The sequence below is a fragment of the Sinohyriopsis cumingii genome, unplaced genomic scaffold (genome assembly GCF_028554795.1).
Source record: "Sinohyriopsis cumingii isolate HCF-2022 unplaced genomic scaffold, ASM2855479v2 utg002197l, whole genome shotgun sequence".
NCBI lineage: Eukaryota > Metazoa > Mollusca > Bivalvia > Unionida > Unionidae > Sinohyriopsis > Sinohyriopsis cumingii.
Genome location: NW_028316154.1, coordinates 119,305 through 138,039, shown reverse-complemented (window position 1 = coordinate 138,039; position 18,735 = coordinate 119,305). Strand labels below are relative to the sequence as shown.

General features: G+C 37.5%; 2 protein-coding genes across 2 annotated transcripts in view; one reads left to right on the top strand and one right to left on the bottom strand.

Moving 5' to 3' along the window:
- The window catches only part of LOC149770948 (uncharacterized), a 38,584-nt gene extending 36,758 nt beyond the window's left edge, over positions 1 to 1,826 (bottom strand). The window contains exon 1 of the mRNA XM_089948962.1: positions 1,461 to 1,826. Coding sequence (XP_089805088.1) covers positions 1,461 to 1,480 — 20 coding nt within the window. The 5' untranslated portion in view covers positions 1,481 to 1,826. The remainder of the gene's footprint in view (positions 1 to 1,460) is intronic.
- A 9,099-nt stretch (positions 1,827 to 10,925) lies between these two features.
- LOC149770947 (ankyrin repeat and MYND domain-containing protein 2-like) overlaps positions 10,926 to 18,735 on the top strand; it is a 32,702-nt gene continuing 24,892 nt past the window's right edge. Inside the window, exons 1-2 of the mRNA XM_089948951.1 lie at positions 10,926 to 11,083; positions 18,054 to 18,118. Coding sequence (XP_089805077.1) covers positions 11,023 to 11,083; positions 18,054 to 18,118 — 126 coding nt within the window. The 5' untranslated portion in view covers positions 10,926 to 11,022. The remainder of the gene's footprint in view (positions 11,084 to 18,053; positions 18,119 to 18,735) is intronic.

The window sequence follows — 18,735 nt, the reverse complement described above, 5'->3', positions numbered from 1 at the left end:
GTTTGTTTTTAAAAAAATTCCTAACATATTTACACAACTGTCCCGAGGACAAATTCATTTTCAAACTTTTCTCACGTCACTATATATAGCCTAGTATATACGTGTAATACGGTATTAACCTAACACCGTTTGTAGGTTGTTATTATTGGACGTCAATCTAGCCATGATTGATCCATATTGATTCATCCGTCCGTCATACTGGCCATTCATTATCCGTACATTCACTTTATCGAGCCATTTATCCATTCGCCCCTTCGTTCCTCCATGTATGTATGTATGTAAGGGTGGACTACTTATGCGGTATGTATGTATGTATGTATGTATGTATGTATGTATGTTGACCTATGCGAAAGGTGTCTCTTATTAGCACATCCCCATGATCAACTTTGTTTTCGGGGGTGGGGGTCTATACTTTAAATAATACACATAAACGTACAAAGATTATCCCCTCTTGTTTTGCTCCTGATAACCCTCACAGCCGACAATCTTTCGCACCCAGGAGGGCAAACAGAGAAGGACGGAAATAATAAAATAGGATTATTGCAATATTTTCGATAACATTAGTGCCCGAATGCAGAAGCGCTGTAGAGTTATTTTCCGGGGGGGGGGGGGTAGGGACATGTAGGTCAGGTGTTAAGTTTTACAGATGTAGGCCAAAACATGTTTAGAGGTGGATATGGGTATCTTAAAGGTTACATTTTAAATTACCAAAGCAATAAGCCATATAAAATGGCGGGCTTTAATGAAGTTAATTCAATTTAGCTCCTTTCTTCTATCATGAACCATATCGTTGAAATTAAACGGTAACTCCGTTTTTCTGTTGTGTGACATAGGTTGAACATGTCACTAGAACATGACACAGGTATCAAAGGAAAAAGTGAACTAATTTGATTTTCGTGACTATGCATAGCGTCAATATCATCACCGCCACCACCACCGCCACCACTACCACCACCTAGGATGTCTACCTGATGAGATCCGAAATACAAAACACACACACACACACACACACACACACACACACACACACACACGAGCCCTTAAGAAAGTGACATATTACAAGTCTACATGATACTATTCAACACGGAACAGTGCCATAAAATACGTAGCAGGTGGCAACCGTATCACCACCACGTTATCCCGTTTATCCTATTTTTTCTCTCACAATAATTAAGTATAGGGTTGGTGTTCTTAATCATTTGTGAATGAAGTCCTAACTAAAAGGAATGATTTATATCACGACTATATTGAAGAAATTACAATATGCTGATGCTGAATTGCTTTAAAAACGACAGTACGGCTAAATATTTCAATAGAGTAGGGCTGGGGTGGGGGATGTAGGGTGGGGTTCAATACATATAATAACATTCAGCAATGCTAAAGTTCGTGTCTGTAACATTTACATGGCATCAATCAGGTGGGAGCAGAATATGCGTAGGTGGATTCAGTCATCTACTTACGGAACTTTCCTGGCTGCCATTCTTTATAAGGAAATAATACAAGACTATACTCCGAGAAAATACGTTCTGAATGATTCTGAGCCAACAGCGCAGTCTTTCTTCGTCTCGCCACAGGTAGAGCCAAGAAGGAAGTCGTAAGAACAGGTGAGTCAGGTATGAAGGTGAAAATGCCGACTGATGTCCTCTTTCACGTCTGTGAGATACACTATCTACCTGTATGTCAGCCCTACGGTGTAAAATAGCTTAAGATTAACAGTTCTTGGTTAATCTTCTCCAGAACGGTGCACGACACAGATAGTGGGGATGATAACGTAGCTACCATAAAATGGGCGTGGTACAGTCGTGTGGTATGGTACAGAGGACTGCGTAATTCTGTTGTGCACACGTCTTTCCTACCTGTACTATGTGGAAACTGTTTGGTTGAAAGGAGCTATTAGCTCATGGATTTTCAAGCTTACTAAATTCTTCTTCCAACATAAGGATACGAGTTCTACTTATTCAAGCATTTATATTCATACGTAGATAAATGATAGTTGCGCATAAATCGTTCATATGTAATTTTCTTTTTACCTTGGCATACGAGTTATACAAAAAAAGATCAGTGGTCTTACGTGCCCGTTCGCACGTATGTATGTATGTATGTATGTATGCATGTATGTATGCATGTGTGTGTGAGTGTGTGTTTTTATACAATTATCCCAATAGAAAGGTAACTAATAATACATTTTGATTTCTTTTCTTGTTACATCGGCTGTATGCATGTATACAAAATCAATTGAAATGTTAAAGTTTAAATCATCACCAAATTCATCCTACTTTTTCAAATGCCGATGTCAGTGGTGTTTAGTTAATGACGCACAAGCTGGTGTCAGTGGTGTATTGTTATTCAAGGCCGTATAAAGCGATCACGGGCCCTGGGGAAAGAAACACCCGGGCCTCTCCTAGTTCTTGTTCAAAAAATATTTTCTTATATAAAATTAAAAAGTGTTGTGTTATGCACGGGTCCCGGGGATTTATCCCGGGTTCCCCCCCCCCCCGTCGGCCTTGAAGCTATTGACGTACATGCTGGTGTCAGTGTTGTGGAGCTATTAACGTGTACATTATATCACCCATATTCACGTTAGTGGTGTGGAGCTATTGAGGTGCACGCAGAAATACAACCATTCCCGGATCAAGGAAAAAGAACACTTTAATTTCTTCTCTTCATACTTCGACAACATGAATCCGGGGCCCCGAGTGGCCGAGTGGTCTAAAGCACTCTCCGTTACGGATCACTGCCATCTCACTTCTGTCTGCGTGGGTTCGAGTCATGGATTCAGCCAATGTGGGTATGTCAGAAAGCTCGCCAGTAGCTTCTCGTGGGTCGGTGGTTCTTTCTGAGGTTTTCCCGGGTTCTTCCTCCACCACTAATACTGGCCGCCATGTATAGCCTATCGTGTGCTGAAAAATGGCGTTAAACCCTACAACAACAACAACATGAATACACTTGCAAACAATACAATGTTAAATTAAAAAACTCATTTACTTCGTTCTAAGACGTTTCATGTTGGTGCCAGTGGTGCGGATTATCGACGTGCACGCTGGTGACAACGGTGTCGATTTAAATTTAAAACTAATTTCATCCTAAGAGATATCATGTTGGTGTTGATTGTTGACACTATTAATAGCAACCGAAAACATACTTCCAATAGAAAATTATCATTATATTTATTCTTTATTTCTTTTCCTTTTCCTTTATGTCTGTCGTTTATGTCTTTAGCTGTCACTGATAACTAAGTAGCGGTAGCTCAGTTAGTCGCATGACGAACTCTTAATCTAAAGGTCGTGGATTTCGCACCCATTCAGATCATCCCAGGTAAGCTGCCTCGGTTTTCTCAGTGCTCAAGCACTTTGCTCTCATCTGCATTATATAGCCAGTAACGTATTTGCAGTAACTCGGAAACCAGCCAACATACTATATTATCGATTAGTCTGTCGGTCGTGTCTGTATTCTTCTTTTGTATCGCCATGCGTGGACTTCCTCCTGGCAGTTCCAGGACAGTGGTTACGATCTCCTGTGGATTCACATCCCAGGTATTTCACGGTACGGAACATTTACGCGTTTAAAATATTATACTGGGTTGATTAAGCAGAATAAGCAGGGTCCTTTATTTAAAAGCGTCGCTTCAGTGCCTGACTAACTAGGATAGTATTTATACAACCTTGCCGTTCAACACATCGATTTATGGTCATATATGCTTAATATGTGTATTTTGATACTTCATCCCACATTCACACTGAGGCTCACCATGGTGATTAATCGATTAAGGGAGAATAAAGAAATGTACACCGCTGTATTACTTCAAAAAAGTATGATAGCATAACAGTACCTGGTGTAAAATTACTTCATCGCCAATATTGTTCCTCTCTCTCTCTCTCTCTCTCTCCGATCCGGTGGCCTAGTGGTTAGAGCGTCCGCCTCGGAAGCGGGAGGTCATGGGTTTCAAACCACGGCAGAGTCATACCAAAGACTTAGCAAAAATGTTATTAACAGTTGCCTTGCTAGGCGCTCAGCATTAAGAGGTTAGTGTTAGGACTGGTCGGACTGGTGTCAGGATAATGTGACTAGGTGGGGCAGTACTAGACATCACAATAAACTGCCGCACTGCAGACATCGTAGCGATATGACTGAAAATCTGTTAAAGCTACATTAAAAATCTCTCTCTCTCTCTCTCTCTCTCTCTCTCTCTCTCTCTCTCATTATGTTGATTTTTGGCTTCCCTTGAGAGCAAGTGGGGATGACCGTCACTGATATAACAGAGAAAAAGGGACAGATCCCTGGGGCTTGGTAGGGCAGGGCGTACTCCTAAAAATTAGCGATAAACAACCGAAACGTTTCATACAATAAATTTTCTTTGCAGTAAATACAATTAGATGGTTACGATTATGCCCTGGAAACACATAGAATTCAGGAGCTTCAGTCAGTGGGACTTCGTCTTGTAAGCCGCATCCATGGTTTCCTTCTCACAGGTCGCCTCGCCTACTTGTCTACGTCCCTCCACCCATAATAATCTTTCTGGATCCGCCACTGTATATATAACAAACAAGACGGTCAGGTGGGCCTGTTATCGCTCACATGCTTGTATGACTTAAGAGCTGACCAGGCTCATTCTATGAAAACAACCTATATAAAGTCTCTCTCAAACTTTATATCAGGGGCGGACAACTCTTTTTGGCGGGGGGGGGATGCAAAACAGATAAAATGCTTAAGGTAGCGGGTGTATGAACAAGAGCGGTTTAGTAATTAAATACGAAAATCCAACACAATTATTATATGACATTAATAACATTCTTATTACATAGTTTTAATAATATTGTTCAAAAGGCAGTCACATATTGTGGTAGATACATCAAACAATATCAGAAGCGACTCAGAAAAATTGAACAAGTATTCATTAATATTCATATTTTCAAAGAACCGCTTACATTACCGCTGGCTACGCAATATGAAGAAATGCACACTAAATATTTTTAGAGGCTGCATTGCCATACTGTTCACTAATAAAGAACTTTGTTGTACCGAGCACTAATATTCAGAACTTTTAAATACCCAACATAAGCTTATAATTCAAGTTTGATCAAAATCGAATGAAAAATACGACTTCAAGAATGATAAAAATCCTGGACATTCAGATATAAGATCATCTCATTGGTACGTGTGATCCAGTAGCGTACTAAAATGTGTGTGTGTGGGGGGGGGACGTGGCGATTGACCCGGGCGCCATATGTCTTATGGCGTCAAAACCACGGGCGCCAGAGGTCGTGGTGCGTCAAAACCAGAGGCGCTAGAGGTCTTAGGAAGCGACATCCCATTTGGACCTTCATCATCGCTTCGGGCGCCATTTATCCTTAGTAAGCCACTGCGTGAATCTTAGCCTTGATCAAAAATAGCCATGATCATCACGATATAAACTTATATTCCAGATCTTATAAAATGTTTTCAGGAGTTTTAACAAATTCAGCCAATCAAATGCCAAGTCACCATACCTATCTAGTTATCGAACTTGTCCAAGATGATAATGCAGGAATATAAATTTGCCTCCAGAGAGGTAAAAATCTCAATCAGTGAGATGCAAGATCACCATATTACTATGCATGAATCTCGTTCATTGTTGAGCTCCTCATAGATCTTGATGATAAAGCATATATTCCAAGTTTGATGCAATTAGAGCAAGTTCGGATAGATACAAGATCACCTCACTAATTCGCGCATATTCAAATTCTTCTGATAGCTTGATGATATAAGGAACAAGTGTTAACCTACAGCAGACAAACGTAGGGTCCTAACAAGCCATGTGAACTAAAACAATTTTCGTTTTCATGGTGACAGCTCCGATGGCCTAGTGGTTGGAGCGTCCGCCTCGGATGCGGGAGGTCGAGGGTTCGAACCCCGGCCGAGTCATACGAAAAACTTGCAGCATTACGAAATAATAGCCTTTGAAAATGATTGTCATAGATTTTGGCCATGGACAGTACTACTAAAGTTCTTTCTCTTCTTCTTATTACTACAACTTCTACTTAACCACAGCTGGTGATGATATTGATAAGTACGACAACGACTACAAACACGAAGAAGATGATGACGAATTAATGTGGAGTTTACATCTTTTTGTGTACTTAATTGATTGAAGGAAAATGCCCTTCATATCCTGTTATACATTTTGAAATTGTGACCGACCATTTCTTGATTACTGATTTTTTTTTTAAAGCATATTACTTGCTCTCGTTGAATTAATTTGACGGCGAATAGGGTATCTCTAAACATCACCCTGTCTCAGTTTACTATTGGACATATAATCTACAACTCAGCAAACAGGCTTACGTATTTAAATTGTCCTCGTGTGCGACCATCTAGCCATTTACGAGTAAGCAAACATTCAAACGAGCGGAGCTATTTGTAGGTTGCCGACTCAGTCTGCTCTGGTTCTAAATTAAACATCGTCACGCTCTATGCCGTATTATGAGACAAATACAGGGCACACTATTATAATATTTATATTTACTTTATTCCGTAAATTAAAGATTGTTATACCTTCATTCTTTACTTACTTCTATGTCGTTTGTACATGTATGAAGCTAGATAGTGCTTTGTTCCGAGCCGACAGAAAGAACGAGTTTTAATATGGCGTTAGGATGTGTCGATGAATTCATGTCGACACGAATTCATACGCCGTATCAAACGAGTTCTATTCCCCAGACACGGAACAAACAACGCCCTTGCTTTTGTTGTTGTTGTTTTTGTTGTTTTTTTAAATATAATTTTTTTGGTATAAATTTATAAAAATATGTTATCTATACAATGTAAGTCTATTTTGAAAGAAAGAAATAACTTGAAATGTATCAAGAATATTAATTATGCTAAATAAGGTTATTAATGTTGTAGAACATTTTATCAATTAAATATTTAGTAAAAGTGCAATACTTTTAATTAAGCGTACATACAAATTAAGAACTTTGCTAATTTACCATTTTCAGTAAGATCACTTGCACACTTACAGTAAAATCGCTACCGGACTAGCCGTGATCACTAAGTTACCAGCGTTAAGATAGATCACTAGCACACTAGCTGTGACCACAACTGACATTGGCGGGCACGGGCGCATCTGCCAAGTGTTTGTAACTATTTTTTAACATACAGACGTGCCCTCAGCACAGGGTCATATGTCCGAACAGGTCATGGGGGTAATCTAAGGTAATTTTGTCACTCGGTATGACTTTTTAATTCAGAATATTGCTTTTATTTCAACATCAAGCTCGCGTCTAGCACCTGTGTATCCAACGCGTACGTTGTCCATATGCAGTATTCAATATGTGACACAGGAGCTAGACTGAGATTTTTTTCTCCTTCAGTTCTAGAAGTTTCCAGTAATAACTGGAGGAAGGACTCATCTATATTATGATTTGTGGGTTTACCACCATTTTCCAACACATGAGAGAATATACATGTCAGCCAGTATTCCTGATGGAAGAACCAGGAAAAAACCACCGACCCACTGGAAGCCACTGTCAAGCTTTCTCATATACTCACGTTGGCCGAACCGAGACTCGAACATGCGCGGACAGATGTAAGACGTGAGCGATCTGTGAAGTCGAGCGCCTTCGACAACTCGGACACTGTTGCCCCTGGACGATGGATCATCAATCGTGGAAAATGAAAGCATTAAATTAGTTGCAGACAGTGTATTAATGCGTTTAAGATTTAGGAATTCCAATCCAACATGATCACCAGTAATATTATTCTGAAAAAGTTTCTACAGGGAGCCTGGTAGTTAACTCGGATAAGTGAAACAAAGCAAGGTCATATCACAGTTAAGAAAAATAAAAGTAAAACTAAACCTGAAAAAAAAGAAGAAAAAGACAAGAATACAATTACGTACAAATCCGCTATGTCTTAGAGAGAAATTACTCATTTTTATATATAAATTCAGCTCTTCATTGCTTTAGTTGTTTCCAACTTAGTTTTTTTTCCAAAATAATGATAAGGTCATACATTGTGCCTACTCACGCTAGTAGGAGATTACTGTACATTTTAGTGATTTTGTTTGTTCGTTCGTTTTTCAACTAGAGACAGTCTCCGAATATAATAGAAATTGGAGATGTAAGCAAACGATTGCGTGATATAAACAGAGCAAAAAAGAAACCATCATCATTTGAGATTCATGAATTTATTTCAGAAATTGTCGCGTTTAAAAATCAAGAAACTGGTGTAATATGAGCATTATTCGGCGCGCACATCTATATTATATAATTAAATTTGAAAAAAGCGAAACCAAATGATCCTTTAAAAACTAAAGTTCTGTTTAACATCAGATGATTTGGTAAATTAGAGTAAATTCAAAATGCTTGACCCTTTTGAAACTGACTACATTCAAACTGTCACGTGCCCCCTACATAATTATTACTAACACCGGAGAAGGACGGACAATTAAAAGATTAAATAACTCCGAGTCCCCCCATTCAGCAAGGCCGACGGTCTTGGTGTAACAAGTATAAACATAATAAGATGAAAGGTATAACAATTTAATAAACGATATCACGGTATTCAACAATTACAGGACAATTTTTGCACGCAATTTCCTTCATTCAGTACAAAGACCTGTTCAAATTGCCAGTTATTTCATCACGCGAAATTAAAGGTGAGAGTGTTTCCTTCCCGTGTTCCTTCTATGTTACTAATCTGCAACTTCTGCTATGTATCCCGATTCGGTACTTCCGGTTCCATTGTTTATGTTCTCCGGCCCTGCGCCTTCACACAACTTCCTATTCTCCCGGCAATGCGCCCTCGCACAACTGCCTATTTCTACGTGCTCTCCACGACTTCTCCTATCTCTAATCTGCAGGTGGCGCCATATCATACTCAGAAATCTTCCTGTGGATTAGAAGGGACGTACAGTTTTGTCCCCTTGCTCAATCATACGAGAATTACCACACTCTCACATACCCTTCATCAGCATAATGGCAATGAAATCATTAGGTCAAATCATACACTACATCTAAATATTCCACACACGCTTGTTCTATACTAAAGTTTATAACACCAACAATAATATCACGACTTCTGATACATACACATATATCACTATTTCTCGATATAGTGAACTATCCACATCGACAATATTCCTACGCATTCCTACCTTACAAAGTATAAAAGACACGTACAAAGAAAAACAATGCCTAATTATACGTCCACAAAACCAACAATGCATAACTTTGCATAATCTACAACTATATATTCAAATACAAACAAGTATAAGTTCTAACACAACTCACTATTAAGTTCAGTTATGTACTACGATGCAACATCGTATCAGACTACACCATCCACTTCGATTCTATCCTAACAAAATACATACGTTGATCTTGAATATCAATAATTCGCCATATGTTACATTACGACATGTTGATAATATTCATCTGTACATAGAATATTCAATTTCTACTAAATTAAATGCACAGAATAACGTATAAATCTTATGAAACCTTGTAAGAAAGTGAGAAAGATTCGGGCGAAGATATTCCACCTTAGAACCCTTTGTTCCTAATCTCGTCAGAATTTCATAGAACGCCTTTTACCCGCTCCTTTTTACGGGTGCACAACTTGCTCTCGGAGTACCGTGATATTTCTTTAGTCACGTCAAAACCTGTACTGATTCTTCCAAAGTTAATGTAACAGGATGATGGCTGGCTGTATTAGAAACGCGCCCAAAAATTGACTATCTTAGTTATGATTGGATACCGGTGGTCTCTTTGAAAACTGTCTGGGGTAGTAGCACTGACATGTTATAATGTCGGGTTTTCCGGTCTCTAAGCCCAAGCCGACCTGTGACGTCACTGGCTGATTGCAAAACATAGTTTATCACCACCGCGGCAAGGTTCTCTTTATATTAACCGCGAACTTGACTGTGACGCAATGGCTAAATCACGGGCAGGTAGTTTCTTTGTTTCAGAATCGGTCTAAAGTCATACTATTCTATAACACGGATTGACTTTACCCAATAACTCTGAATTAGAATTCTATCAGAAGACATTTGTAACATTAGGCAGGAACTGATAGAAAATTTTCTCGCACAATGTGACAAATACGTTATTACTTTGATCTGACAGTTTTTATTTCAATCCACTTTTAACGTTCAGCTTTTGGCCTGGATGTTTGTAAGCAAATGAGTGACAAAAACACCAAAGTTCTACTCATTGTTTGCAGGATTTAATGTCATGATGACACTAATAAACTGTATAAAGTATTAAAAAATATCTCGTATAAGTATTACAGAGTACAGCATCAACACTTATAACGGTACACGTAACTGAGCAAGTTATTATATTTCTGAAAAAATGACAGATAAAGCATAGATATTCGTCAAGCATACAGCATAATTTGATTGTATAAACATTTCTCGTTTTACAAGTCAAAGCCTTCTTATGAACATCATCACGAAACGCATCCCATGACAATGTCCGTTGACTCCAATGTCTCTTACGATATGCGTATTTGTTTATCTCTACGCATGGTGCGTGTTTTGTGTGTGTGTGTGTGTGTGTGAGAGAGAGAGAGAGAGACACACACACACACACACACACACACACACACAATGCCATATCGTAGAACTTTCTAGATCAAAAAGAGATCACCCGATTTAAATGTTATCAGTAAAGGAGTTAACTAACATTGCTTAAAGAAAAACTACGTAAAAGATTAACGGGGGCTTCTTTCTTTTGTAGCACATATATACATTTGTAAAAACTGCTGAAATTTAAAATAAACGTTAATTGATCATTTTATTTTGTTTCTCTTTTCTCACAAACATAGCCATGATACACTTCTTCATGCAGACTAGTCCGAGCAATGATTTCCATATAACATGTGGTTGCAATTTAGTAACTTGCACCAGTCTATATGTTACAGAGCCGCTACTCTCTACCTTTCTTTTCCAAGCGTCTTGCGAGTCAAGTTTTTATTCGAATATTGTCCGTGTTTTACCTTGATTCTTTATAGAGCATAATCACTACGGCGAAAGCATCAAAAATGGCGCAGAAAAAAGAGATGAGTGATACCGAACGTAGAGTAATTCAGGCGATTGTCGATGGTAAATAAATTACCTGTTAATACTTACTTGCAAATATGAGTTTCAAAAGTGTCATTGTGAAATAGGTAGACCAATTGGAAAAGTATCTGACGCAAATGGAATATACAGTAGTCATTAGGCCTTCACATGTATTTTGACCTCATGACTTCAAACGAACATAGTAAACACTATTGTTTGAAATGAATTCTATTTGCTGGTGACACTTATATTACATTATGATAATTAAAATTATGTAAAAAAAAATATGTTATAAAGTCCTATCACAATAAACAAGGGAAACTTCGCCCAGCAACTTATTATGAAACAACCCCTATTAAAATACAAGAGAGCACATGCATAAATGGCTCTGCATTATAATAGTAATTTATTCATGACACTGATGTTTTGTATAGTTAACATCAGCTTTACAGCTGAATGTTTAATGAGTCAATTCAAACTATTTTGGACCATTTTTTAAAATAAGTTTTATAAATTGTAAAAGCAAGAGTGTTCTAATTTTAATGTATTTATTAGGTTATAGTCAGTATAATGTAATATGTGTAAAGCTTAATTAAATGTATAGTTTTTGCTCTGGACGTTTAAAGTCATATGGCTAGTTTAGTCCTACTATGTAAGACCGTGACCCTGCTATTTATGTTTTTGGTATAGAGCTCTTACTGCCCAATTAATGGTGCTGTGGTGCCTGTTCTGATGTTGATTAACATTAAGTAAAATTTTCATGAATGTCTCACACATTTAGCAGCCCATATCGGCACTTGCTACAAATTAAAGTTGTAATGTTTTAGTCAGACTTTACTTTTCCTAATAAATTTATATTCCTACACAAGCAAATGGACATGTTTTTCAGGTCAGGAAGCGGGGAATGTTGAAATCAGTTAAGTGAAGCTATATAATCACTTTCTTCTGTATTAATATATTTTTATTTATTTCAATAAAGAAGTATACTTCATCTTAGCCCAATTTCGGCATTCCAGGCTTCTAATGCATTTCAGCCTCCTGAAATGTGGGCCAATGAAACCTGAAAACAGGTCCATTTGGTTGTATGAAAATTTAAATTCATTAGAAAACAGACATCAGAGTAAGTAAAATCTGACATAACATTATGATTTTAATTTGTAGCAAAGCGTAATTTTAGGCTTCCAAGTGTGCAAGATATTCGTGAAAATTTGACTTTTGTTACGATGTTGGTCGACATCAAAACACACTGCACAGTGCCATTATTCAGGCAGTAAGACATTGACAAAGAAAACATAAATATCAGGGTCAAGGTCTTACATTGTAGGACTAATGGCCAATTTACATGGCGTGATCACTAGTAAAACTCATATAGGTCATATGGGAGTTCAGAAATAACTATTACAGTAATGAGTGTCATTTTATAGAATTTGATTACACATACCTTTTAATGGCATTTATTCATTTTATCTGGATCCACACACATCTATATTCTATTGAAAGGTCATTATTTACACCCCCCAGGATGTTCATGTGGCATATCAGTGTTAAATTATGTGGACATATTTTGATGAGGCTGTGCTATAAAAATTCCGATAGCCAGACACCCGGGGCTCCTCAAATTTTGGATCAGGCCCATCCTGTATTTTAACCCTTTACCTCATAGAGCAAAGTTACCCAGCGCGTTGTGTTGTAAATAGAACACCTGGTACCTATTCGACTCCATACACATAGGTCTGCCTGTTAACTGTTAAGCAGTGTAGTGTATGTTACGTTTAACAGCAATTTTAAAAACCATTTTACAATTTTGGTACACATCTATTATGTATGGAAAAATTTAGGAGCAAAGTCCAATCATTATAGCTGTGTAATTAGTTTTCACGGAAGAATTTTTTTATGTGCTTTAAAATCTTGAGAGAACTCGTTCACCATCAAGTCAGTGAAGCCGTGTGACCAGCCATAGCTGCCATTTCTCATACTTGAAATTTACAAGTTTTTTTTACCTCTGTCTGCGTGGGTTCGAATCTCGGATTCGGCTAATGTGGGTATGTGAGAAAGCTTGCCAGTAGCTTCTCGTGGGTCGGTGGTTCTTTCTGGGGTTTTACCAGGTTCTTCCTCCACCATTAATACTGGCTGCCATGTATAGCCTATCGTGGGCTGAAAAATGGCATTAAACCCTACAACAACAACAACAACAACAACAACAACAGCAAGTTTTTTGTCCGCATCTACATCGCCAAGTCATCTGAATTTGATAATTTATAAAAACTAATTGCTGCCTGCATCAATATCAGAGCCTTTACCTAATTTATTAAAGCTTTCATAGTTGTGTTTCAAATTGTGAAAACTTTGTAAGTACTGAATGAAATCTGCAACCTCCATTTTGGAGAGGGGAGAATATGACCCAGTTACTTTAAATAGCAGATTTCGACCAGAGCATAAACAGTGACCACATGATCTGATGTAATGTTCATTCGCAGAAATGAATGTAGTATCTAATAGGATTTTTTCCCCCCAAGGTGGCACTACGAAAACCGGCTTAAAATGGCTGATGTTTACAGCAGGTGTCAAACTGCCCAAGGGATAGCATTACATCAGCTCCAATCATAAGTGTTTGCCGTTTATACATCTTCCATCTACTCTCCATTTCTTCCTTTCTACTTATGTGCTGAAGCATGTTTGCACACTGGAGGCTTCCTTCTAAAACTCTTTTTGCACACTGGAGGTTTCCTTCCAAAACTCTTTAATTTTGAATTCCAATTCCCTTTTATGAGATAAGTCACCATGACTCTCGGAGTGGTCTTCCTTTAGTATTTACTTCAACCATACATTTTCGCTTTCCTAGAACACTAATTCAAGTCTCACATGTCTATACTATTCCAGAATTCTCATTACACTGAAAATCGTAGTGAAGTATTCCGTTATGAATGGTGCAAATTTTTTGCTTAAAATTTAGACCATGTCCCTCCCCCATTCAGTTTTAGCCGTCTAGCTGACTATACTTGACTTTTCTGTTCCTATTGTTTGAGTTTATCTCGGTGCCAACCTCGTCACACTTGGTGGCTTTAACATGGGGTGTATAAGAGGCTGACTATGCCTATGGTAATAACCAAAGCTCTCATTATTTGATATGCAGGCCTGTCCTCACAACAGTTTTGACTGCCCTTTTTCATGTCTCATTATTTGATATGCAGGCCTGTCCTCACAACAGTTTTGACTGCCCTTTTTCATGTCTCATTATTTGATATACAGGACTTTTCTTGTACCAGTTTTGACAGCCATTTATATGTCTCATTATTTGATATAAAGAACTGTCCTCACATCAAAAAAGGTGACTCTTTTGAAAATCCCATTCAATATATTCTGAGATTCACACTTCTGAATGTTTGACTCATAATGAGATTTGATCCTTAAATGCAAGGGCTAGATCTGAGTGTTACACAAAAAATGCAGGTTTACAACAACAGCAACATTCAACATACCAATTTAGAACTGCTATCCGGCAAGAATGATATATAAAAAATGATATCAACATTTGAATGTTTGTTTCTCATTTGTACTGAATAATTGGGCTCCTAACATGAAATTTAACCTGTCCATCAATGATCTAGTTGACCTAGGGAGTTGTTTTCACTCAAACAAATGCTAAGCCAAAGGTGTAAAGTTCTGATGTCAAGTGCATACACTTTGTGGGGAAGTGAGGCATATAAGTTTTTTTCTGTTGTCATCTGTGATTCTTCATCATCATAAGTTATTTGCTTATAAAGTTTTTCATTGGGTTGTGTTTCTCCTTGACCCCTTGATCAGTTAATTAATTCTGTCTTTACTTAATATGTCACATCATACAGAAAGGACAATTAAGTTTTGGCAGCAAGCTTGTTAATCCCTTCAACCTTTTGGTAAAAGTCACAGACAGAAAACACTGATATAGAAAATGTATTCTGCACCAGCCTTGAATTACAGAGATAGATTTATCCGTCCTTTTCTGGCTCACCATACAGCTCTGTCATGCCATCCACTTCCAGGCTGCTTGACACATTTACCTCAAAGTAATGTAAATGATATTTACTTTGTATGTTAGTTTTAATAAAACAGATTGCAGTGAAAGTTAAGTCCAAGAGCTGATTGAAAATTTGATTCATTAGTCTCTGGTGTATACCTTTTTGTGAAGGACATTGCTTCTTTTTATATGTAATATAAGGAATTGAACTTATAATAATATATTTAATGTAAAAAATGTAATGCTATTAATTATATTTTAATACATTTCAATGTATCCATTTTTTCCCCATTTTAAAGGAGTTAGAGCTTAGCTTAATTCGATACCATTTGAATTCATTTTTGTTCAAACAAATTGTTAAAACCTATAGTGTGTTAAAGAAAGGATTTGACTTTCTGCTAATATAATGTAAAGTAGGATTTGACTTTCTGTTAATATAGTATAAAGTGACTTTTAAAATTTATTTTTAAATAAATTAAGAAATAAAGTACATGTATATCCCCTTGTCCCCAAATTTTACTCTTTGAAGCCTTTTTGTTAGGTTATAAAGAGCCAGATCAATAGCTCAAGGGAATAGCTACTAAAGCAGAGGCTGCGAGCCTTATTTGCAGATCGGTAGGGAGTCCATCATGGGTTCAGAATGGACTTAGATAACACTTTCAGTGTAATACTAGTCCCAGGCAACACCCACTGGGTTGTTTTCACAAGAGTATACGTGTTACACAGGGATTGGAGTTTCCAGTGAGCTGATACACTGTACATGTTTGCCTACAAGTTGAGTCCACCATCCGTCACATGATATGCTGACTGATCAGTGTCTGCATTTGCTCTTTTCATTGCTCCTCAGATATGGCATAGACCCAGATCTGCTTGTGCATTATGTGAAGGCAGATCTGAGTCTGATCAGTTTGCTGTTAGGCTTGTGTTATAAGGGAATATATATGCTATATCACCAGTTCGTTTGATATGCAAATGAAGTTGGCAGTGGTGGTTCAGCATTAACATGAAAGTCCTATTAGAGTAAACTCCCTTTATTCTGGAAACCTAGCTGTGCTCAAATAGGAGGTAGGTTGAAGTTAGCTGCAAGTTAGAGTAATTAGTTGAAAAGCAACTTATCTTTTCTATGTTTCATATTTCAAATTATGATTTATAATAATGCTAGTGTCAACAAAAAAGAAATATAAACTTTTCCTCTCCCATCTGATTTTTTGTTGTTGTAGTTTTATGAGAGATATTGGCAATGATAATGCCAGTGAAAACAACTTTTGTTATTTTCAAGTTAACTTTTTAGTTTTAAAGTAGCAAAATGGTTAGGTTGACTAAATTATATAGTTAAAATTATTAGCATTGCATTGTCAGTATCTTAAGAGGTTATAGTAAATGAAAATTTCATTCTCATATCTTGCATATTAAGTATGTAAAGTGGGTTATAAAAACAATAGAACAAATTTTCTATGCAAATTCAACATTCATCTGTTACCTCTCATTCTTTGAAATATTTTATTTCCGATGTCCAGATAAATTATACCAGTACACTGTTGTATCTTATGCCAGTAAAAGGATGCCTCTATATCGCATGTTGATGATCACAAATTGGAGCAGAATAATTAATCAGAATACCATTATACACCATGAATAAACTTCTCTGGCTCCTTCAACAAGTTATCCTTACAGTCTTGCAATTCACTGGATACCTTGGTTGCATAATGATAGGGTACAGGTGGGCCGGGTATGGGGGTTTCCTGTTTGCTGACATTAACAGTAGCAATTAACTTTAAATGAATCAAGGTTTACAGCAGTACTATGGCATAGGCTTGATATTTACAGTGCACTGAAAGTGTATTGACCATTTCCCACTCATGCCAGCATATCTGCTACAGATTTACACTCCTCTGTACTGTAATATCAAGCCAGATTCAATCTTCTAGACTGCTGTGAGATGTTATGTTAAACTGTATTGTTTTTATGACCCATGAAGTATGACTTTCTGCTAAGGGTACAATAGGGTGTACAAGGCTTTCCAAGATAGTTACTGTGGTTTTGAGAATCACTTAAACCTGCAAGGTGTAGTACAACACATGCCAGAATTTCAATTGCATGTGATCCAAACATTCAGTAACACCCAACACTAGCATAAGTATAGCAGTTTGAATCCATTTTCTTATATGATAGGTCATGTCCTCTTTGTACTGTACATGTATTTGCTAAATGGTCTAAGAATATATATATATATATATATATATATATATATATATATATATATATATATATATATATATATATATATATATATATATATACTTGCAAACAACAAAGATCTTGATCTGCTGTAGCATAATGCACCTGTAAATCCAGGTGTATGCTTGTTCTACTGAATACTCCTAATAAACTGCACAGACCCATATCTGTCAACACATTATGCCACTGCAGATCTGGGTCTGTGCAGTTTGCAGCTGGGCCTGACTCATAGGCAATTATGCAAGGTATGTATTGCTAGTGTACCCACAATTCTGGCATATCTGTACCAATGCTCTGGTGGCCTAGTGGTTAGAGCATCTGCCTCGGAAGCGGGAGGTCATGGATTCAAACCTCGGCCGAATCATACCAAATACTTAAAAATGATGCTAACAGCTGCCTTGCTAGTGCTCAGCATTAACAGGTTAGTGTTAGTACTGGTCGGCCTAGTGTCAGGATTATGTGACTGGGTGTACTGGTCGGCCTAGTGTCAGGATAATGTGACTGGGTGGGACATGATGCCACATATCTGAAGTGTAAACTATCACTATGCAGACATCATAGCGATATGACTGATGCATTGTTAAAGTGACATTAAAAATCCAAATCACATGCACACATGTATACCATTGTGCACAAGCTTATTTAGTACCTTTTCTGTTGTTTTGACCTATATATGTAGTGGCAAGTTGATCAGCATATTGGAACTAGCTGAGTCAGCACTAAAATAAATTATCTCATAAATGTTCGCAAAAAGTATGATCATATTCTGTATTCCAGACAATCTGTCAGAAGTCCAGGCCTTGCTGTCAGAGCCCGGATTGAGTGTGGACTTCCTAGATGATGTAAGTTGTACAAAGACAGGGTTTTAATTAGGAACAGTTCATGTTTGAATATCTGCTCATGCTGTTTTGCTTGACCAAATCCTAGTAGACACTCATATATGCATGCATGCACACACACACACACACACACACACACACACTCACACACGCATTTTAAAATGTTTTGCTGTGGTAGTTGTTTTGAAAATTTTACCTAATCTCAAACCTTTTTCGTAGATGTATTATTTCAATTCCTTTTAAAGAAAGGGTGGAGTTTATTCAATCCTACCAATTCAGATGTGTGGGCTGCAATAATATTGCACAGCTCTTCCTTCACCATTAAAGACTTAAAACCTTGTAATCTTATTGGGGTGATCTGTAGAAGTACATATTGGTTTCAGATTTCAATCCATTCTCTCAGGTGGCACTTGCAGGATGGGATCACTTTGTGTATACATACGATGGGTTGGGGTGGTCTGTAGAAGTACACATTGGTACAATGAGTTAGGGTGGTTTGTAGAAGAAGTACACATTAGTACAGTGTGTTGGGGTGATCTGTAGAAATACACATTGGTACAGTGTGTTGGGGTGATCTGTAGAAGTATACATCAGTACAGTGGGTTGGTATGGTCTGTAGA